This window comes from Monodon monoceros, unplaced genomic scaffold (genome assembly GCF_005190385.1).
Source record: "Monodon monoceros isolate NGI ecotype Baffin Bay Population unplaced genomic scaffold, NGI_Narwhal_1 Super_Scaffold_7, whole genome shotgun sequence".
Classification (NCBI taxonomy): domain Eukaryota; kingdom Metazoa; phylum Chordata; class Mammalia; order Artiodactyla; family Monodontidae; genus Monodon; species Monodon monoceros.
In genome coordinates this window covers 8,484,257-8,508,076 of record NW_021703784.1, presented here as the reverse complement: position 1 = coordinate 8,508,076, position 23,820 = coordinate 8,484,257, and the positions used below count along the sequence as shown (strand labels likewise).

General features: G+C 43.0%; 2 protein-coding genes across 10 annotated transcripts in view; both read left to right on the top strand.

Annotated features, from left to right (window-relative positions):
- CCDC15 (coiled-coil domain containing 15) overlaps window positions 1–1,667 on the top strand; it is a 63,690-nt gene extending 62,023 nt beyond the window's left edge. Inside the window, exon 18 of one of the 2 annotated variants that reach the window (XM_029209131.1) lies at window positions 139–1,667. The gene's annotated coding sequence lies outside the window, so the exon portion shown is untranslated. The remainder of the gene's footprint in view (window positions 1–138) is intronic. The other variant, XM_029209130.1, reaches the window with a different exon arrangement.
- Window positions 1,668–2,379: 712 nt separating this feature from the next.
- SLC37A2 (solute carrier family 37 member 2) overlaps window positions 2,380–23,820 on the top strand; it is a 42,120-nt gene continuing 20,679 nt past the window's right edge. For 4 of the 8 annotated variants that reach the window (XR_003791356.1, XM_029207159.1, XM_029207160.1 and 1 more), the window contains exon 1: window positions 19,141–19,418. Coding sequence is in view for 4 of the 8 variants with exons in the window: in XM_029207159.1 (XP_029062992.1) it covers window positions 19,157–19,418 (262 nt within the window). In the remaining 4 variants the exon portion in view is untranslated. The other 4 variants (XM_029207166.1, XM_029207163.1, XM_029207162.1 and 1 more) reach the window with 4 other exon arrangements.

Sequence of the window (23,820 nt, the reverse complement as noted above, 5' to 3'; positions counted from 1 at the left end):
TCCTAGAGGTCTGTTTCACAACAATGTGCATATACTTAACACTACTAAACAGTATACTTAAAAATGGTTACAATGGTGAATTTTAGATTATGTGTGGTTTTATTTTTTTACCACAATTAAACTTTTTTTTTTTTGCAGTACGCAGGCCTCTCACTGCTGTGGCCTCTCCCGTTGCAGAGAACAGGCTCTGGACGCACAGGCTCAGCAGCCATGGCTCACGGGCCCAGCCGCTCCACGGCATGTGGGATCCTCCCGGACCGGGGCACGAACCCATGTGCCCTGCATCGGCAGGCGGACTCTCAACCACTGCACCACCAGGGAAGTCCTAAACTTTTTTTTAAATATAGAAAAGAAAAATCCCATACCCGTTAGCAGTTGTTTCCCACTCCCCTGGCAATCACCAGCCCACTTTCTATCTCTACAGATTTGTCTATTTTGGACTTTTCATATGAATGGAATCATATAATATATAGTCTTTTGTGACTGGAGTCTTTAACTTAGTGTAATGTTTTTCAGATTTGTGCATGTTGTCGTGTGTATCAGTACTTCATTGCTTTTATTGCTGAATAATATTCTCCTCTATGGATGTACTGCATTTTATTTACCCAGTTATCAGTTGATGAACATTTGGGCTGTTTCTACTAATTAGCTATTATGAATAAGGCTGCTATGAACATTTGTTTACAAGTTTTTCTGTGGACATACGTTTTCATTTCTCTTGGATATATACCTAGGAGGGGATTTGCTGGGTCACATGGTAGCTCTACGTTGAACATTTTGAGGAACTGAAAACTGTTTTACAGAGTGGCTGCACCATTTTACATTCCCACCAACTGTGTATAAGGGTTCAGATGTCTTCACATCCTCCAACCCTTGTCCTTATCTGTCTCTTTAATTATGGTCATCCTACTGGGTATGAAGTGGTATCTCGTGGATTTGATTTGCATTTTCCTGATGGTTAATGATGTTGAGCATCTTTTCATGTGCTTATTAGCCCCTTGTATATCCTTTTTGGAGAGCTGTCTTTTAAGATCCTTTGCCATTTTGTAATTGTGTTATTTATCTTTTGATTATTGAGTTATGAAAGTTGTTAATATATTCTCCATAAGGTCCATTATTAGACTTATGATTTGCAAATATTTCCTGTTGTTCTGGAGATTGTCTTTTCACTTTCTTGATGGTTTACTTTGCAGGAAAAAAGTTTTTAATTTTGAGGAAGTCCAATTCATCTACTTTTTCTTTTGTTGCTTTAGCCATTACCTAATCCAAGGTCATAAAGATTTACTCCTGTGTGTTGTTCTAAGAGTTTTATAGTTTTAGCTCTTACACCAAGGTCTATGATCTATTTTGAGTTAATATTTATATATAGTGTTAGATAGGGGTCTAACCTCATTCTTTTGCATGAGGATATCTAGTTGTCCCAGCGTCATTTGTTCTAAAAACTATTATTTGCTCCACTGAATTGATGTGACACTGTTGTTAAAAATCAATGGACCATTGGGACTTCCCTGGTGGTCCAGTGGTAAAGAATCCGGCTTCCAATGCAGGGGACGCAGGTTTGATCCCTTGTCGGGGAACTAAGATCCCACATGCCTCAGGGCAGCTAAGCCTGCAAACCACAACTACTGAGCTCACACCCTTCAACTAGAGAGCCCGCGTGCCACAAACTACAGAGCCCACGTGCTCTGGAGCCCGCACACCACAACTAGAGAGAAGCCCTCACGCCGCAACAAAAGATCCCACATGCCGCAACAAAGATCCTGTGTGCCGCAACTAAGACCCGATGCAGCCAAAAAAAAAAAAAAAAAAAAATCGTTGGACCATTAATGTTAGGGTTTATTTCTGAACTCTCAGTTCTATTCCATTAATCTATATGTTTATCCTTAAACCAATACATTCTGTCTTGATTATTGTGGCTTTGTAGTAAGTTATGAAATCGAGAGGCATGAGTTCTCCAACTTTGTTCTTCTTTTTCAAGATTGTTTTGCTATACTGAGTCCCTTGCATTTTTTATACAAATTTTAAGATCACCTTCCTGCAAAAAAGCTAGCTGAGATTTTGATAAGGATTGTGTTGAATCTATAGGTCAATTTGGGAGCTATTGCCATCTGATCCATGAACATGGGATGTCTTTCCACTCATTTAAGTCTTTAATTTCTTTCAACAATGTTTTGTAATTTTCAGAGCATAAAATGTGTACTTTTTTGTTACATTTATTCCAAAGTATTTTATTCTTTTTGATGCTATTTTAAATGGATTATCTCCTTAATTTTATTTTCAGATTGCTCATCACAAGTGTGTAGAAATACAATTGATTTTTGTGTATCAATCTTGTATCTTGTAACCTTCCTGAATTAATTTTTTATGCCTAATAGTTTTTTAGGGCATTCCTTAGGATTTTTCATCTATAAAATTTTCTCATTTGGAAATAGAGACGGTTTTACTTCTTTTCCAATCTAGATGCCCTTGATTTCTTTTTCTTGCCTAATTGCCCTGGATAGAACATCCAGTACAATGTTGAATAGGAATGATGACATCTGTGTCCTGTTCCTAATCTTAGGGGGAAAGCATTTAGTCTTTCACTATTATGTGGGATGTTAGCTGTGCATTTTTCTTGGATAGGCTTTATTAGTTTAAGGAAGTTCCCTTCTATTACTAGTTTGTTGAGTGTTTTTATCATGAAAAGTTGTTGGGTTTTGTCAAATGCTTTTTTTGCATCTATTCAGATTATCATGTATTTTTGTCATTTTTTCTATTAATAAGATGTATTATATTAATTGATTTTCAGATGTTAAAGTTTTTCACTCCTAGGATAAGTTGTATTGGTTTTTATTTGTTTCTTTGGTCTCGTCTAATGTGTTTTGATTGTTTGTTTGTTTGTTTTTTTCTGCTTGTTTTGTTCTACTTTTTTTAGTTTGGTTACCTGATATAGGTGAATCGACTTGTCTGACATCAAGTTAATGGTAGAATGGTGATGGGATTAGGTCTTACACAGGACCAGGGAAATTTCAAGTCTTCTTCCTCTAGGTTAAGTCTATGAATATAAATCTCACCTGAGAATGAGTATGCTTTTGTATTGTAGTTTGGTTATGTGTAGACAGTATCTAAAGGTTTATTTTTGTGGGGTTAGAGAATGCTGGGATAACTAGCAGCTACCAAGGAGGAAGCCTGAGTCTCATGACCCTTAGTGATGATAGGGCAATGAATCCTGTTTGAATTGGATGAATGTGCTTTGGAAAGGAGCCTGGACTCTAAGACTTTGCCTGAATTTACACGTTTCTGAAGTCATGGTTGGGAGGACAAATTCTACAAGTTTTCTAAATTAGCAGGGACTAATAAGGAAGAAGAGGCCTGAAGATAAGATTGAGCCTAAATGAGATAGATTTTGATTTCAGGGCGGGGCGGTGAGGGACAGGATTAAAATTGGGCCCACTATTTCAAATAAGGTAGGTGACAGACATTTCAAGTGAAAAATGATTGATTAAGAATGAACACTTTCCGGGCTTCCCTGGTGGCGCAGTGGTTGAGAGTCCGCCTGCCGACGCAGGGGACACGGGTTCGTGCCCCGGTCCAGGAAGATCCCACATGCCGCGGAGCGGCTGGGCCTGTGAGCCATGGCCGCTGAGCCTGCACGTCCGGAGCCTGTGCTCCGCAATGGGAGAGGCCACAACAGTGAGAGACCCGCGTACCGCAAAAAAAAAAAAAAAAAAAAAAAAGAATGAACACTTTCCTAGACAACTGTTTCTTTTTTTTACTCTCTTCAAAGTTCCTGTAGGTTTTCCCTCACACTTACTCGCCGTTGGTGACGATGCTTTCTGTATCACTGAAAAAACAAGCAGTCAAAGGGAACTTCCCTGAGCTCCCACTGTCATATCTACCTACCTACCTTTATGTGTTAATTCCTGTTAATATGGATGAGCTGTTTGCTCTCCTGTCTTAGGCCTACTCTGACTACTGGCTGGATCCAGTTCCCTTCTACCTACTAAAGGACATTGCCTCTGCATTTCTTCCCCTTCTCTTCTGCATCATAATTTTTCCTTGACTACTAGAGTGTTCCTATCAGTATATAAACTTGCTGTGATTTCTCCCATCTTGAAAACTAACCAAGAAAAAAAGAAAGGAGAGAGAGAGAAAGAAAAAGAAAGCCACCTGCTGCCTTTCTTTACCCCACATTCTCCTTCATGTACCACCAACCTTCTCTGCTTCTCTTTATAAAACTCCTTGCGTGTCTATACTTCCTGTTCCTGTTCTTATCACATTCACTCTTGAATACATTCTGGTAAGACTATTTGCCTTTACCTCTCCAATGAAAGTGCCCTTTTCAAAGTCATCAGTGACATCCACGTTGCTAAATCCAATGGTCATTCTCAGACTTTATCTGGACCTGTCATCAGAATTAAACACAGTTGATCACTCTGTTTTTTTGAGGTACCTTACACATGGCTCCCACAACCCCAAAGCTTTTGAGAGTGTCCCAGGGCTCAGTCCCTGGACTTCTTTTGTATCTACACTTGCTCTTTTGGTGATCTGTTTTAGTCTTGTGGCTCGAAATATTACCTATATACTGATAACTCCCACATTTATGTATCTGGTGCAGACCTCTCCCTGAAAATGCAAACTTTTAACCCTAACTGCCTACTTGACATTTCCACATCATTGGTTTCCCTCAGTTTGCTCTTCCTATAGTCTCCCCCATATCAGTTAATAGTAATTCCATTTGTCTAGTTACTGAGGCCAAGAACCTTGAAGAAATCATTGACTTTCCTCTTTCTCTCTCTTTCATCTTTCATCACTTCATCAGCAAATCATGGCAACTCTACCTGCAAAATATATTTTCAGTTCACATTACTTCTACTGCGAGATGCCTGGTCCAAACCACCATCATCTCTCTCATAGATTATTTTAAGAGTTCCTAAGTAATCTCTTCTTGCACCTGTGTACTTTCTCAATACAGCAGCCAAATTTAACACATCTAAAACCAAACCTTCTGATTTCCACCCTCTGCACACACACACATTCTCTCTCTCACACACGCATACACACATCCCAAACTATAAAAACATCTGTTTCTTCCTGCAGTCTTCTCCATTCTCAGCAAATGACAACACCATCCTTCTAGTTGTTCTGGCCAAAAAAGCATGGAGGCAACCTTCACTCTTGTCTTTCTTATACAGCCCACATCCAATCGTTGTTGGCTCTACCTTGAAGATATATTTAAAATACAGCTATTTTTTCCATGTCTGCCCTACTACAACCCTGTTCTAAGTCATCATCATGTTTCACCCGAGTTATTGCAGTAGCCTCCTGGTTGGTTCTGTTTCTCTGTTTGCCCACTATAGACTGTTCTTAGCACCACCTAAGTTCTTAGCACTTAGGACCACTTAGCAGTCCTTTCAAAAAAGTGAGATCATGTCACTCCTCTGCGCAAAGTCTCCTTTGGCTATTCATTTCATTCAGAAAAAGCCGGAGTCCTTACAGTGTCATACAAGGCCCTGTAAAATCTGGTCCCAGTTACTTCTGAGACTTTATCTCCCACTACTTTCCTCCTTGCTTGTTCTGCTGGACCTCGTTGACCTTGTATTTCGATGGATGTTCCAGGGACTCTTCTTTTTCATTAGCTCTCTGCCTGGAGACACTTGTCCCTCAGATAATGTTTGGCTCACTTTATTACCTCTGTCAAGCCTTCATTCAAGTGTATCAGAATTAAGAGGACCTTCCCTGACCACGCTGTTTTAAAATATGACCCTCCTACCCACCCCCATGCTTAGGTGCTCTGTCTCCCCTTCCCCTGCATTATTTTTCTTCATGATACTTACAGCTGTATGGCATACTATATATTTTACTTAATGTTTATTTTCTTTCCCCACTAGATTGTATACTCCATGAGCACAGGGATTTTTGTCTGTTTTTGTTCAGTGCTCTATCTGGCATGTAACAAGCTCTCAGAAAATACTTGTTAAATAGATAGGCAGATTTGAATTTTTAAAATTCCAAATGCTTCTACATGATTAGTAGTTTTACCTGATGTTTTTGATCTTCGAAGGTCCTTAGACATCACTTTACTTTGTTTTTCATTCTTTAACTGTGACTGTGATTTGAGACAAATAATTTCTCTGGGCTACAGTTTTCTCTTTCTGTAAAGTAAGAGAGTTATACTAAGGGACCTTCAATCTTCCCTGTGGCTCTAACGTTCTATGAATGTATTAATTATGTTTTACACCTTTGACCTCACCAGTTTTCCATTTCATTCGCTCTTCATGCTGAGTTGTGGACTCGTGGTACATTTTACTTGTAGATGTTGCGGTAGTGTCAGACAAGTTCATCCTCTTCAACTCTGATTCCAACCCTGATCTTGTCAGAGTAGATGCGAGTTCAGTAGGTCACAACGGAATAGGAGAGCAGGGCAGGAGGATATAGGAAAGTATGGGCGTGTGTCCAGCAAGAGGGCCACGAACCCAGAAGAGCTCAGCTGTTCTATTCCCCAGAGGCAACTTTATCAACTTATAGAATTCATGCCGAAAGACAGAATATACACGTGATAGAGGCAATTCCCGGATTACGGTAGTGGCAGAGAATATTCATATACTAGTTTTTGTGCAGTAACAATCACAAAGCCAGCACGTGATGTATTTTCCTAGGCAGTTCTACCTAAAACGGCTTGCTCTAATTGCTTTAATGAACTCTGTGGCTTCTCCCTGGCATTGTTCCAGTGTGTTACTGGTAACTGTCCAATATTACTTACCCTTATTTTTTAGCCCTTTTATGATGGGCAGGAATGAGATTGTCAATAACTTTATTGACTACCCACTGGGTGCAGAGGCTAGAAACTGCTGCTTTCACATCTTCCAACAATTTAAGGTATGATAGGTAGCAGGTATTACTTTTCTGTGTTTGCTTACTTAGATTCTGGTTTTGGAAGCAAACTATTCCTTTAGTTTCACTTTAAGTGTAGTGAGCATAGTTTGCTTTGTATCCCATCTTGGGCATTTTTCCATGCTTCTCCGAAAAGAAGACTTGGCAGATTGGATATATTATAGAGAAAGATAAAAGCAAATGTTCTCCTGGCATGCTAGGCCCCTTCCACTGAGCGAAAGACTTTGAATGTGCTGACTTTGGTTTTTAAAGGTCTCTTAAGGTAGAAATGAATGGTCCATGTCTGGTCTTGCTCTCAGTATTACTGACCACTGTTAGAGGGGTGTGCCAAAGAGAAGTCAAATCAATTCCTTTTGATTAAGACAGTTTGGTGTTGTACTTACTGCACGAGTCATCATCCCTTCCAGGCCCCAAGATGAGATCACCCTTGGTAAACGTTTTACTCAATTCTTGTCTTAGGTTCTTCCCCCTGCCTCAAAACACCTACGGAAATCATTATACGGAATCCACTGTGTATAATAAATTAACTTCTCTCCGGTTCACTTGAAACCAAGTCCCCCTAAAACCGAGTTCCCCTGCCGAGTTTGTGATTAACCTCTTTATCTAAAACTTGACTTCCTTTCTGGTCCTGCCCCTGGTCCCCTCACAATTGAGGAGTATCAAAGCAAAGAGGGGATTGAAAGTGAGCAGCACCCCGTGGGGTCCTGCCGGGTACAAAAGTCCCTCTGTGTCCCCCATTTCTTGTTTGCAGAAAAAGGCTTTAGTCTCCTAAGGCTTCGCTGAGTTCCAATGAGCAGACTCAAGAAGTTGCTAATTAGGGAAGTGAGGGAAGGCAGGAACAAAGGAAAAGCAGTCAAGAAACAATAGTTCAGCAACAAAACAGAGTCCGAGTTCCTCCTCGTGGATACACGTTACAACCTGACACATGTTTTTGAGTTGTTCTGCAGGAGCTAAGACTGCCCTCCCACCCATGGGGACTAAATGCTGAACACGAGCGCGTAGACCCCAGACTGGCTGGAACCAGAAGGTTGATGATAAAGATTCCTGAAACATCACCCTTTTACCTTACACACCAATCAGAAGAAAGCCCATGAGCTGATCACGCACCCTGCAACCTCCACCCCGATGTTGCCTTGAAAACCCTTCCCTGAAAGCCATCAGGGAATTCAGGTCTTTTGAGCACGAGCCACGCCATACTCCTTGCTTTGCACCTTACAAAAAAACGCTGTAATTTCCTTCATCACAACCCAGTGTTAGTAACTTGGCTCTGCTGCACAGCGGGCAAGTAAGACCCAAGTTCAATTCAGTTACACACTTAGAACGGCACTAGCTATGTACCATCCTTGGGAGAATTGAGAAAATAGCCTCTCAAATCATTTTCTGTGTTTTCTAGTTTAGATGAAAACAATACGTAAATAGAAAAGCCATGAGGATTCCATTTATAGGAAATAGGGAGAGAGAGGGAAACAAATTATACCATGAGAAAGCAGAAATCCAGAGGATAGGTCATTCTGTAGGAAAACAAAACTTCCTTCAACAAGTTAATGACTTGAATTTTAAAAATGGGGAGGTGGCTCTAGATTTAGACAGATTTAAAGAGATTACAAACCTCAAATATAATGTATGGACCTTGTTTGGATCCTGATATGAAAAATTAAAAAAACAGCCTGAAAACTGTGTGTTTGAAGCAATTTTGAACAGAGTCTGAGCTGTTCATTGTGTTAGGTATAACAATGGCATTATAGTTATATAAGAAAATATCCATACAGAGATGGATACTGAAGTACACAGGGATGAAATAAAATTATGTTTGAGATTTACTTTAAAATAATTCAACAAAATGAGCCAAGAGAGGTGGATGAAGTAAGTGTAGCGAAAGTTTGATAATAGTGAATCTAAGTGACAGGTATATTGGGGTTTCATTATGCTATTCACTCTGCTTTTGTGTATGTTTGAATTTTTTTTTTTAAAGCAATTTACTTTAAAAAAAAAAAACACCTTGGGCCTGAAATAAACTTGTTAGCATTATAAATGTCCTTCCCTTCCTTTCTCCTTCCCTTCCCCCTTTCCCAATAATAGGAGGTTTAGGAAGGAAAGTAATATCCCTTAGCTGTGAGACTTCTGACATGATAGTTATTATCAGGTGGTGATTAGAACCTAGAGGCTGCAGCATTCTGTGGTCTTTCTATAAGAAAGACTGGGCACCTAGTCTCCTGGTTTTATTATCTGGTGAATTCCCAGGCATATAAAATTTGAGAAGTTCAGGGATGAAAGACCATAGAAAACAGGGTAGAAATTACAAAAAACCAAAATGGTGATTTAGTAAAAGGAGCTTTGAAATCTTGGGGTGAATATTTATGTGGTTTAAGTTAGGGATGGGAAAAGTCATTTAGATTTCTATCTTCCCTCTGAATAGGATCTTCTAGAGATTGAAACATTGTTTTTTGCTGTCAAAGCTCTTTCTTGCTCTGTCTTCAAAGGCCCTACTGCTGTGGGATAGTTTGTGCAGTGGTTAAGGGCACAGTCACAGGTTAAATTCTGATTGTACCACATATCAGCTGTGTGAGCTTAAGCAAGTTACTTGAGTTCTCTGTGTCTCAGTTTCTTTTTCTTTTTTTTTTTTAACATCTTTACTGGAGTATAATTGCTTTACAATGCTGTGTTAGTTTGTGCCTCAGTTTCATCAACTGCAAAATGGGAATAATAATAGTACCTACTTCATAGAGTTGTGAGAATTCGATGAGATAGTTCAGACATTTCATTTGACCTTTCGTATTAATGCCTAAGAGAAAAGGTTTTCTAAGTCCCTAGGTCATGATGACATTTACATTTGATTTGCATTTGGGTATTTGATTTTATTCATTGTTCCATCCTACTCTGAGCCTTCTTACCACTAAAGCCAGATTTTTTTTTTTTAAGGTGGAAAATCAAGGAAAGAGACTTTGCCTAGTTGCCAAATGGATGGGTGTGTTGTTTAAATTGTAGACTAGCACGCCTCCTTTATTGCTCATCCAGAGGGTGAAATGATGCCTATCTTCAAGTCCTTCCTGGCTTAAAACTGTAGGTACCCTCACCTGACAGGTTCAGCTACAGGAGGAACATGTCTTACCCTGTTTTCCCAGGGGGACTCTGTGTTTTCTCTAAGGAGTTCAAAGCAATTGCTACAGAGCTGAGCAACACATCTTTTCCTGTCACTACTGGGACTTTATATCCTACGCATGAAACCTGACTGACTGTCATACAGCTCGGTCTTTTAGGGTTCAGCCTCAAGAGCCTTTTTCCACATAAGGTAACTCCTTGTTCTTCCCTTACAAGTGACTTGGCTCAGGGATAGTAGATAAGGGCCTTTCTCCCTGTGACCCCTGCTCTGTAAAAAGCAAACAACAAAAACAAACAACAAAAAACAAAAACCCGGAAACAGAGTTGGGAGTGGAAGGGGGAACCACATAGACATAAGGCAAGACACAGGCTGGGGGCTTCCCTGGTGGCGCAGTGGTTGAGAGTCTGCCTGCCGATGCAGGGCACACGGATTCGTGCCGCGGTCCGGGAAGATCCCATGTGCCGCGGAGCGGCTGGGCCTGTGAGCCATGGTCGCTGAGCCTGCGCGTCCGGAGCCTGTGCTCCGCAACGGGAGGGGCCACAACAGTGAGAGGCCCGCGTACCGCAAAAAAAAAAAAAAGAAACAGGCTGAGACTGAAATTAACAATGGAAGATTAAGGAAAAAGAGAGTTTGAAGTAGAACGGGATTGGAGCTTGAGCCAACACAATCGGAAGTTTAGCTAGGCATGGGTTTCTGAAAACTGTGGAGGTGTTTGTTATTAGTCTAGGAGACTAACATAGTGTAAGTGGCTTATACTGCAGTGTCTGTAGTAAGTCAGTCTACAGTAAGTATAGACTTACATACAGTGGCTTACGCTGGAAAATCCATTCATGAAGGAATGTCATCAGGCACAGATAAACAGTGATAGCTGGAGACTTAGTTAATGCTCTACTAAATATGTATTTTCTTTGTATTACATTTTCTGAACTCCATACCTACCTCTTCCTCTTCACCACTGGCAAAATGGAAATGTTTGGATTAATAGCCATTAATGAAACTTAATTTGACTCCAGGAGTAAGATGCAATTAGATCCATACAACCCTACACCTGGCCTGCCAGGTGGCACAGGGTAGGGAATTCGTCTAGGCTGTGGTATAGTTCTATCTGACATAGAGGAAATAGGCTGTGATGCTCATTTCAAGACACCCTGCTTTGAATTGATGAGCCAGTTATCCCAGTTTCATCATACCTCGTGCTTCTGTGCTTGCCAGGAGTCCTTCATCAGCTAGCGTTGGGACTGTAAACCTTGCCAGGTCAGATATACAGGGAGATTCCCTGGGACTGGTTCCAAACTGGGTATTGCTCCTGTGTGAATCTCACAGGACTGAGTCTGGCCTCTTCTTGGGACTGTAGGGTGCTGGGTGCAGGCTAATAACATTTGGGTCAGGAGAGCCCCTTAGAATTAATAGGCCTTTTGTTTGCCTGAAATTGTCCTTCCAGTTCTGTCTTAAAATTTTACTCACCCTTAAGGCAAAGGATTACTGCCACCCGCTCTATGAAAACCTATCTGATTTCTCTCAATCAGAAGCAATTCTTCCTCCTGCCCAGCCATAGTATCCTACTTGTATGCAGTACATAGTTTTTCTGCCTTACATGATAATTGTTTATATACATTAAAAGACAATTTTCAGAAAAAAGTAAACTCATGACTTTCATACAGATATTAAAATGAACATGTTGATATTAAAGTGAGCATGTGTTGGACTTAAACCCCTAAGGAAAATAAGCAGCTGTTATAACTGGTTCCAAGAAAAGGCAAAAGAAAAAAAATACTCATATTTATATGAATAAAGGAACGTTGCGAAAGTTCAAATGGAGACAAAACTGATTTTCTTCTATAGTTATTTAAAATTTGCAGAATTGTAAATTAGATCAACTATTGGCTAAAATCAGATAACCTGGAGGGGAGTCCTCTAGCCAATGTGTAATTTTCCACCGAAGCATAAAATGTTTTCTACAGCTTCCTTTGTTTTGATCCGAAATAGTCTCCAAGAAAGGCTATTCTTGATGACAACCTAAGGCTGGTCTCATTAGATTGGGTCTAACTATTCATATAGGTGCAGCAAGAGTGTTAATTTAGGAGCCAGGTCGTCTTAAGTTTGCTTTACTGGAAGCTTTTATAAGGAATTTCAGATTTGATTTTTTAAGTATTTGTTAATTAACCAGACCGAATGTTTATTCATAGTTCATCTGTTTTCAACCTGATTGTATTTGTTAATTTTGAGGCTTGTGTGTGTATGTCTTAAACCTCCTACCGTGCAATAAATAGACGAGGACTTTATAAGACTTGAAGGACTTGACAAAGTCACACAAGGAGTTTGAAAGAAACTGATGAATTTTCTGTTTTGCTTTTTTTTCCCCCTAGAGATGCCTGGGCATATGCCCCTTTCTCTGGCTGAACCTCTGTATTATAAACTGGAAAGAACCTGTACAAATTCATGAGTAGGGGTGGGGGGGAAAGGTTTAGAAATAGGGCTCAGTCAATAGAAATTACTAGAAGCATACGGTGAACATTTAGATGATCTTGAATTCAGAAGAAGGGAAGACTTGGATCTAAGATAGGGTTAGGACTAGGTTTAGGTCTCACTCCCAGGAATTTCAGTCTCGAGCTCAGTTCCTGCATCTTGCAGCCTGCCTGTCCTTCACATATTTTACAAGGAATGCCAACAGCACACTAAGAGCCAGGGATCTGAGACCAGTGCAAAAGAGTTTTGTGGAGAAATTATAGGGTGAAGGTATTGTTGGGCCAAAGGAGATATAAGAGAGTTTTTCCAGATCTGGGGCCTGCCTTTGCTGCCATGGACACCGAAGGGTAGCAAGAACATCTCCAGTTTATATAGTGCGGCACTAGTTTGTTTATCTAGAACTTCTTTAATCTGACTAGTAAACTTCTCCCTATAAAAGATCTTCCCATTCTTGTCTGTGAAAAGCATCACAGTTCTTTGAAGTCACATGCTTCTCATTTCTAAATCCACTTTCCAATTTTCCTTTGTCCAACCTGTTCTCCCTGTTTCATTCCTCTTGCTTTACAATGGTGCAGTAACACTGTGCTCCCAACTGTAGATATAAGAGAGCAGCAGTGAAAGGCAGGGAGGCATGTCCACAGTCACCCCAGGGGCTGAGAAGGAATCTGATCTTATGGAGTGGCCCTGGGGAGAGCTGGTATCTTATCTTTCCACTACCACCATTATGTGATTCAGAACATGCCTGTTTTCTTCTATAAGCTTAAATTTTCTTGTCTTTGGAATGGGGAGGAGTATTATCTCCTAGCCATAAAGTGGTACAGAAGAAGGTGTTAGATAAAAGCAGAGTTGGAATAATTTGGAATCAAGGGAATAATGCTGAAACCTGTACTCATGAAGGCAAGTTAGATGTTAACTTGAATTAGCATGGACAGCTGACCTTGCCACTCCACAGCATATTCTGAAAAGGAAAGATTTACATTAAAAGGTAAAATTGTACCATCCCCTGTTTCTAGAATTAGCAAACTGAGAACTACTAGGAAGAACTAAAAAGTTGACAAGGAGCTCCTTTTTTTCCCACTTTTTACAAAACTTTTTTAAAAACCATGATATATATACAGGAAGTTGCAAAAATAATTCAGGGAGGAAACTTTACCCAGTTTCTCCTATAGCTATAGCACAATATCAAAAGCAGACAGTTGGCATTGGTTCTATGTGTGCCATTTCCACACGTGTTGATTCATATAAACACCACCATGATCAAGATACAAAACTATTCCATCACCGCAAAGACCTCCCTCATGTTACTCCTCGAAAGTGACACTCACACCCCTCCCTGTCCCCACATCCCTAACCCCTGGCCACCATTAAGTTCCTTGCCATCTCTACAATTTTGTCATTTCAAGGAAATGGAATCATATAGTACGTGGCCTTTTGAGACAGATTTTTTTTCACTCAGCACAATGCCATTGAGATCCATCCAAATTGTGTGTAGTAATAATTCTTTTATTTGCTGAGTAGTATTGGGTGTACCATAACTATTCACCTGTTGAGGGACATTTTCGTTGTTTCTAGGTTTTTGCTATTATAGATGAGGCCACTACAGACATTTGTATACAGGTTTGTATGGACAGAAATTTTCATTTATGGAAGGCAACTAGTGGGCTGTATGGTGAATGTATGTTTAGTTTTTTAAGAAAGTGACAGCATGTTGGATCATGTTTTTAATCCTCCCTTCCAGGTGGGTGGTAGAAATTCAGGTTTCCTACTTGGCCTCAGCTGATACCCGTGGGGTGGTGGAGAAGGGCATCTCGCTACAGCTTGGAGAGTGGGAGATCGGGGTCCCTACTGTGCCTCCACTGACACCACCCTGCATGAGAGGGGGAGGGGCCCTCCTTACTGCTCCCCATATGATCTCTGCTGACACCATGGGGGTGGGGTGGGGGCGTGCTCATCACCACTGGAAGGTGGCGAAAGACCTGGCTTCCCAGAACTCGGAGTTCCCTGACACTGCCCTGATGCCCTGATGGCGGGGCTGGGAGGACGCCTCATTCCAGCCAGGTGCAAACGGAAGTTGAGGCCTCCACTTCGCCTCTGCTGATAGAAGTGGGGCGGGCTGCTGTGCTCTCTGTAGTGTTTGGGTGGAGGGGCTGCCCCTTTCTTGATCCTTTACTTAGCTGGCTAGCTTTTCTTGGTGTTTTTTCCTTTCCTTTTTTGTCTGTGCTGTTGATGTTTCTGGACTGGGTGCTGGCTTCTCCAGAGCCCAGCCCAGGATAAATGAGATAAAAAGCAACCCAGACAAACCACTACTGTGTCTTTCCTCAGATCTTGAGTTTCCTAGCTAATCTTCCTTCTTCTCTCCACTTTTTCAGAATTTTCTTATGTTGCTGTACATATAATGCCCAGGGTTTTAGCACTTAGCAAGAAGAATAGGGAGAAGTGAGTCTATTCCATCTTGATCCAGAATCAGAGGTCGGCAAGGGCTTTTAAATGGCCATTTCTCCTCTAAGAACATAAATCTGATTGTGTCTCAACCCTTCTTGAAAACCTCCTTTTCATAACTCCCAACTGTCCAAAGGACAAAATCCCAACCCCTTAACATTGACTTTGAAGGCTCTTCGCTATTTCACCACAAGTAAAAACGGTCATATCTTCAGCAACTCCTCACTGTGCATGTGTGCTCTCCAGCTACACAGAATTTTTTATGCACCATCTCTTAAATAGACCACGCTTTTTCATGCTCTGCTGTTTTGCACATGCCTGTGTCCATGCGCTCTGTTGGTCCTACCTTTCTCTTCTTCTCTACTTGGCACGCGCCCAGCTGTGCTTTACATCTGCTTCTCATATTACCTACTGTGGAGCATCTCAAGCCTCTTCCAGGGTCATCTGATCCTTTCTCAGGGCCTCCTTAGGAGGATGAACATACCTCTTTAACCTGTTTCTTGTTTGAGTCAACCTGTTCCTCTAGGGCTCTTTGAGGTGGAATTACATCCCTATACATGCCTGTCCCATTCAACTGTGACTCCTTTGAGATTAGGGGCTGTGCCTCTCTCATCCTGCCTGGCACATAGTTGGCACTCCAAAAGTGTTGATTAAATGAATATATTAATGAATTGTTACTTTCAGATACTAGAGCAACCAAAACTTGTCCTCAGCTTGTGTGAACAGACTACCTGAGTCTGCCTTTTATCGTTACCTTATATTCCTTTTTATTTTTCCCCCTGAACAAAGCAACTTTGGGAGACCATAATAGTTTAACCACTTGCCCAATCTGCTCCTCCCTTCCCAAGGACTGCCTCCTTTCAGGTTGTCCGTATATATACCTGCTGCCACCCCGGTTGACTATTTGAGAGCAGGACTGTCCCCTTGTTTGGCTGATAGTGGTCCCCAAAGCCCATTCTTCAGGCCATTATGAGCCATCAGTCCAGTCTTGAATAGACTGAAGCCCCTCCTTTTGACCAGTCGTATCAATGCTGGGGCTTTCTTTGCCAAGCCCTTCCGAAAAATTGTCTTTTATTGAGAAACAAAATCTTTTTGGATACATGGGCACCTTGCTTATTTATCTTTTGATTGTGTTGGCTGGAAGAAGTTTAAAAGCAATTCTTCTTAGCAAGAGTTCAGCATCTGATATATTTGAGATAATAATAGCTTCCTTCATTTTTATGACACTTTACTTAACCCATACATCCATCCTTGTCAAGCCCAAATTATTCCACATGTATTATCATAATGTTTACAATAACTCAGTGAGTGAAGTTATATACACACACACAGATACCCACATACATATACATTCACACACACACACACACACACACACAGGATATTAAAGACTTTGCAGGTCAAATCTATTCTGTTACACCCATTGATACTTTTTAAGGACTCTGATCCTTTGGCGCCTATATTTTGTTCTCATTTTTAACGGCCATCTGTTTCCATCAGTTGTAGTCAATATCTAATCCTCAAGCTGTATGTTTGCTCATGCAATATAATAATTGCTCCACTTATCAAACCTATTTAATATGGCCAGACACTTTTTATATGCATAATTTTAAATTCTTACAGCCACCTTGCAAGATAAATGTTATTATCCACATTTTACAGATGAGAGAACTGAGGTTCGGAGAAGTAGGAGAGCCAGAGCTGGCTCTGCCTCAAAACCCATGTTCTTTTCACTACACTTGGCGTCTCAATCAACAGGCCTAATATGAAATTGAACCTTTAAAAGGTTGAGTAATCCCAATTTCTCCTAATATCTCAACTCCTACCCCACTAATCAAGGGTCTGGGTTTTGACTCTATCACAGAAAAAATCGTGCTATTCTCTGTTCAGTGAGACAGAAGTGGGAGAACGGAGATGTGTTCAAAGAATGATGATCGTGTGTGTGCAGGGAAACGCGAGGGTTCTGCTGCCTAATGGCTTGTCCTCGTGGCACTTGTTCTCACAGACTTTCTCAAGAATTCAGGTCCCTGGGTCCCTTTGAAAAAACCAGGGAGGACACTCGTTGCTATATCTAGAAGGACCTAAACGGATAACTGACTACCCAAAAAAGTCCCATGGATGGTCAATGAAACTTGCTAGCAATAGGAACTGGTATTTGATGGGTAAAAAGGTCATTATCTGCCGGCTCCTGTTTTCAGGTGTCTGATACTAAGGCATAGTAAGCATTTTTGACCAATTATAGGGCTACCCACAATAAGAACTAAGGCTCTCTTTCTTTAGTGTGTGGTTCAGTCGCTCATCCCTTCCCTCCTTATTGCCTTCAGATACTACTGTCCACACCCTGCCAGGTACGAGGAGGTAGCGTGTGAAGGGGGCCAGATAACAGGAAGGTGAGTCGAGGGCAGAGAGCTTGTGTAGCTGAGTGAAAGAAGTATCCTTCTTTGTCACTCCCCCAAGCAGCAGGAAGCGAGGATACTGTCAGGTCACACACAGGAGCAAGTGAGGAACATTGGTAGGACTGTCCCTGCTGCCATCCTGGCCCCTGAATTCACAGGAAGCCACTAGGACAAGGCAAAGACTGTCTCAGGACTGGCCCTGCTCCCAGCCACTCACTGGCACAGCATGAATAAGAGCCATACCACCACGAGGGCGTATTCTTTATGCCTCTCTGAGGGTTCCAGCCACAGACAAGCATGGTCCCCTGAGGGGCACAAACACATCTTCTCCAGAGGGGCATGTAAAATGAGCGCTAATGCGTCTTATGCGTTGGCTTCTCTCTGTCTGGAATGGAAAGATAGACATTCCCCACTACTGAAGTCTGGATAGCACCCCTGGAGCCCTTGCTGATATCCACGTACTCCTCCCATGTAGCTTCAAGTGACCTCAGCCGCTTCCCTGGCTCCTCTGTATTCAACTTTCTCCTTCCCTCTAGTCCTTTGGACACAGGCAGCTCTCTTCCTGGTGATGTCAGCTCATTATCCCATTTTATTTTCCACCCTTAATCTGCCTTCTTTCAGGCCTAATGTCTTTTGGGTGTTACTGACCCCAGAGCTGTCCATCATACGTTCTGGGACAGCGGGTGTCTGCTGGAATTGTCCCAGGCAAACCAGCATGGGTAGTCAGTCTTCTCAGATGGATAATGCCCACCTCCCTGACCTGTAAGAACGAAATGAATGTACATCTGGGCACCCTGTGTGGTATAATTAAGGGCTGAGTTAGCAGCTGGTAGCTGTGCTCTTCCTCAGTGTTTCAGCTCCATACCTTAAACAACCCAGCACAGCTTCTTCCTTCTATCCCCTGTCCCCTTTCCTTTGTAGTCGTCTACCTCCTGCCCTCTTCTGTTTGTTGCTGTCTTCATTTCTGCCACGAGACCCCTGCCCCTGACTGCCTGGCATTACCGGAGGGTTTTACAACTCTGTTTACCTCTTTTTGCCTGATTCCGGGGCTGGTAGCGGCCAAGCCCACTCTCCTGGGTCTGAACCTGTTTGGTGTAGCCGTTACTGCCCTTCTCTGACCTTGCACTTTGGGTCTGGGCACTCCTAGGAGTGAGGGGCAGGGTGGGCTTAGGGCTGAAATCTATTTGCCCAGACAAGTTACTAGTTCACGTTCTATTAGCCATTTTATTCTCCAGGCCAATGCTTCCCTCTATAGTTAGTTCACCCTTGGGCTCGTAGACAAAAGATCTCACAATCACTGCTTTTTATAGGTGGAAACATACCCTGGAAATCTTCAGGCTAGAGGTCTGCAGAGCACTTTTAACAGCACGGAACTCTGCCTCAGAGGGGCCCTTCACTGTTGCATGGCTGCGGGCCTTCAGAAGGGAGAGCAGGAGTGGCCGCTGCACAATCACCGTGGGGAGTAGAGGCGGGGCGGGGGGTATCAGTCTCTCCGTGGACGAGGTGCGGTAGGGTCTTGTCTGGCTCACTGCGTGATCTGGCATCTGAGTGGGAAAGTCCCTGTTGGGACACCTACGCTCCCAGGGGGCGCTGGCACTCAAATCAGCGTCCTGTGGGACGCTGGCCCTCCAGCCTGCCTCAGTTTCCCGATCTGTGTCTGCGCCACAGCTAATCAGGATAGGAAGGCACTGCAGGAGCAGCCGAGGGCAGACGGAAGGTCACGCAGAGCTGACTGAATCTAGGATCGCAGCTTTCGGTTCCCCGGAGGGAAGTGAGCCGACAAGCGCAGGCCAAAGGAGAGGCCCCAGAGGCTCGGAGGGCCACGGGTCCCTAGCCCGGAGGCAGAGAACGAGAAAAGTACGTGCTCGAGGCCGGCCGGAGGATGGGCAGTGGGCGTGCACTTTGCGCTCGGCCGGGCCCGAGGGCGGTCAGGCGCAAGGGGGCGGGGGCTGAAGGCCACGGTTTGCGGCGTCGGGGCGGGCCGGCCGGCGGGGCATTTAAACTCTGGGGACTGCCAGCTCGGGGCGCGTGCCCAGCTCTGCATCCTCCTCTGCTTCGGCTTCGCTTCGGGTATCGCCGGGCAAGATGCGGTCTTCCTTGGCGCCGGGCGTCTGGTTCCTCCGCGCCTTCTCCAGGGACAGCTGGTGAGAGGGCCTGCGGGGTAGGGGGCGCCGGGCCAGGACGGCCTCCCTCTCCCTCGGGTTTGGCGGATCCAACTCGGGCGGCCGGGAGTCCCAGCGAGCTGGTGGCGGGAGGCGGGGGGCGGGGGGCGGTGCGGCGGCGGGTTCTGACAGGATCTGGCCGGTCGGCGGGGAGGTGGGTGGCACGCACGCCCTAGCTCGCTCCGCCTCCGCAGGACCCCTCCCTGGGAGGCTGCCCAGGAGAGTCTCCGCCGATGCCAGTTTGCGTCCGCACCTTCAGACACGCACACACCCCCACCCGCCCCCGGGGAGACCTTCAGAGCGCCTCCTTTATCGCTGAGCACCCGGGGGAGCCGGGCTTGCAGGCTAGGGAACCGAGGTCAGGGCGTGGCGGAGTTGCTGAAAAAGTGGCCATTGGAGTTGTCGAGTGGTCCTTTTGGTCTCTTTTGGCCCTTGGATAACACGAAGGCCAGAACCCAGTGGTCCTGGGAGCTTGCCTTGAGGGGTTCTGGGCCCTGAGAGACACCCTCCCGGGAGGGCATGCGTCTCAGATCAGAGCAGCAGCTGCACCTCGTCAGGGTAGTCACCCCAGCGGCGGGCCAGCGGCTTCCACAGGAGTTTTCCTCCTGACCAAGGAGTCCTGAGGAGGCCGCGGATCGGGGCGGGGGGTGGGGGGGCGGTGGCGGTGGTGGAGGGCTTTCAGCCCATTCTTCATCAGAGGCCACACTGGAGCAGTTTGCTTGGTCTGCACGGAGTTTTGGTTTTGTTTAATATTGTGTTAGTTGCCGTCGTTTACAAATTATAAAACAATGTAGATAGCCAGATTCCTCGCTTCTCTGATGTAACAGTCTCAGGCTTAAATTCCCCAATTATATCATTAGGGGTAGGAGCCCCTTTTAGATGGGGTGCAAGCTCTTAATATGGCCAGCTTGTTCCCGTTTTAAAACAGAAAATCCTGCATCCCGAGCCCCCTCAGTCCTGGGCAAATCAGGATGGTCAGTTGGGGACAGTCTCACACTCCCAGCCTTCCTCACTCACTGGGGACAGTCCTCACACTCCCAGCCTTCCTCACTCATTTAGATTATTTATTTGGTCCTTTTTGAGTTTAGGACTCTTAAAAGACATTTTTCAGAAAAAAAGATAAGATCATGACTCTCATAAGGATATAAAAATGAACATGTGTTAAAAAGATTTTATTTCACTCATAATGAGGGTGCCAGAAGATGTTATAATTGACACAAAAGAAAAACCCAGGGAGGGGAGAATGGGGGGTTATTGTTTAATGGGTACAGAGGTGCAGCTTGAGAAGATGAAAAGGTTCTGGAGGTGGATGGTAATGATGGCGGCACACCAATACGACGGTACTTGATGCCACTGAACTGCATACTTTAAAATGGTTAAACGTTAAATTTTATGTTACATATATTTTACCACAGTTTTGAAAAGAGAGAATACAAAGAACGTCCCCATTTGTAAGTTAGGCATATTGAGGCAAAACTGATTGGGAGGGAAGACTATTGAAACTCTTGTCAGTTCATGGACATATTTTATATGACTTACCAGTTACTTACCACTTTATGGAATTCAAGCTCAGTGAAAGACAAGAATCAGATAACTTGGAGGGGTGTCCTCTGGGCAATGCACAGTTCTCCAGAGAAACACACATTTTTTTCCCTACAGTCTGCCCTGCTGGGATCAAAAATAGTCTCAAAGAAAGATTATTCTTGATCACAAAATAGGGTTGGTCTCATTAGATTTGATCTGATAATCTATATACATAATTTACTGTATAGGCCTTGTTAAGTTCACTTTGGTGGAAGTTTTCATAAGGGATCTTGGATTGGACTTTTAAAATCCTTCTATTATTTACTGTTCTGAGATTAGGAAGCCAAGCCAAGAAACTGTCTCCACTAGGTTTTACCTGCTGTACCTATAAATTTAGGCAAATTCCTCTCTTCTTGAGGTCCCCAAAATATCCTAAGTTTCCTGGGCCTGCCAGGGAGTGACCTTCCTGATTTGTGTGTAAGGGAACACAGTAAGCCAGTTTTCTTAGGCGGGTTTTGTATTGGCTGTCAACCTTAATTCCTTTAAAGTGGCAGCAATATCTGATTAAATGAGCATCATTGTCAAGTACGACATTCCAGGCAAGGCCTTGGTAGTAAAACCAAGTTTTCTAATATGTTCTGGTAAAAAAAAAAAAAAAAATTCCTATTGAACTTTTGCAAATAACCATATTTTATAAAAAGCAAGAAGACTCAAAAAAAGTTTCTGAATTCCGAGGGGTCAGGCAGGGAGAATAAGGTATTTACAAATGTTTCAGTTTACAAAAACAGGGTCTCCTAAATTGTTATGGGTTACAGACAGCTTAAGAAGAAAGAGAAAGGGCTTTCTTATATATTCAGAAGATTGAACACTATAACAACATCAGTAATATTCCAAACGTGACAGTCATTCCTTATCAGTTCTTTCAGTCCTAAGTGATTAATTCTTGTTCTGCTGAATCTTGGGTTCGCAACCACATAAACCAGTCAGCTTCTTTGCTGAAGAGTTTTGGAAATCCTGACTCAGTCCACTGGTATGTTCTTAAAGATATCTGAGTGATGTCATCAGGAGTCCGTACCCACGAGTATGTACCTGGTCCTGTGCTTTTCTGAGACAGTTCTTGTTTGCTGAAGGTAAAACCTTTGGCCTATAGCTGACTGCACAGCCTTTAGGGAGCATCAGAGTAGAACAAAAACTATCTGTAAGGGACAGAGACCTAAAGAGGTATGGATTAACTTATTAATGATAATTTTCAAAAGTGAATGATATGATGAGAATTCATGACAAGAAAAATGCAGCTAACAAGGAAGTCTGATTATTCCTGAGGTATGTAAAACAAAATAAAGCCAATCCAAAAAAAAAAAATTAGACAATGTCTAAAAACACACTAAGGCTAATTTCAGAGAAGGCAGTGAACATTATATCTGATTCATAAAAATGATGAGCATAATTTTTTTAGAGGAAAAAATCTTGAGATATATAAAAACCCCAATACATAATTTACATAATATACAAGGAGATACCAAGAATGTTGACTGAAGAGATTTAGTAAGTCTGGAGTAAGTCCTAAACATCTGTGTTTTAATAAAACTCCATAGGAAAGTCTGATGTACATCCCCAGTTGAAAACCACTGACCTAGAAGATGCTAGATTCAAATTAAAGAAGTAAGGTTGCAGCCCAGGTAACATTTAAAATCATAGCTGAAATCATGACTGGTAACATTCTACTGTTATCACCAGGCAAAGCACCACCAGGGTGCTGATGTATAGAAACAGATCATAGACCAAGAGGGCATTGAGAAACCTTTAGAAATTTCTCGCACAGCAAACAATTTCTGAGATACTTATATAAGTGAAATATTCTACGACTCTTTTTTTCCCATAATAAACAAAAATATATCTCATTACCATATATGTTCAAAGTTGTATCTCTCTGCCACTATTGTTCCTAGTAGAGTCTTATTCGTATACATTAATTATACCCTTTAACCAAAGTAACTTATATTTCAGAGAAAATGAGGGGCAGGGAGAGTGGATCACTGTGAACAGCCTGTCCCACTCCAGCATTTTAGAAGAGCTCAGGAAGGCACAACTCCACAGGCACACACGTCACTTACACACTTGTTAAAGTGTGACTCCAACCACTGTGTTCTCCCACATCTCCCGGGTTTAAGACAGATCCGGATTGAAATCCTCTCACCACTGTGTGCCTTGTGTAGTTAACTTCTCTGGGACTCAGTTCCCTCGTGGGTGAAAGTCAGGTGGGTTCTTGAAGGCAAAAGTGATCCGTGAACATCCTTGACCTCCTGTGGCTGATGGAGGGCGCACGATAAGTGTTCCTTTACTTCTTTCCTGATGCATGGAGGTTTGGACTCCTAACAGACACCGAACGTCGATGTAGCTCCTACTGTAGGCACACTATCGTGTTACACTGTGAGGCCTACAAAGATGATTAAGACACGGTCCTACTTTCTCGGAATTAAGGATCAAGCTGGAGAGAGGGCGTGTACTCTCATTATCACATTTGCTGCTTCCACCTGTACCCGAGGAGGGCTTTTAAGCAGAAGTGAAGAAAGCAGACGGTCCTGGAGCAGGACACCAGAGGTGGGCTGGCCCTGAGCTTTGGATTCCTTGTTTGTACCGTGAGGATACTTGTAACACCTACCTCGTCAGGTCGCTGTGAGGATTAAAGATTGTCTCGAGATGCAGCAGGTAAAATACTTAGATCAGTGCCAGGCTCATATTAAGCACTGACTAAACATTAATTATTGACTATTTTTCTACTCGCATTTCCTACTGCTCTGTACCAGGCATTGTGTTTGTGGCTCACTGCAAGGTCTTTATTTGTTTCCCCACCTAATTC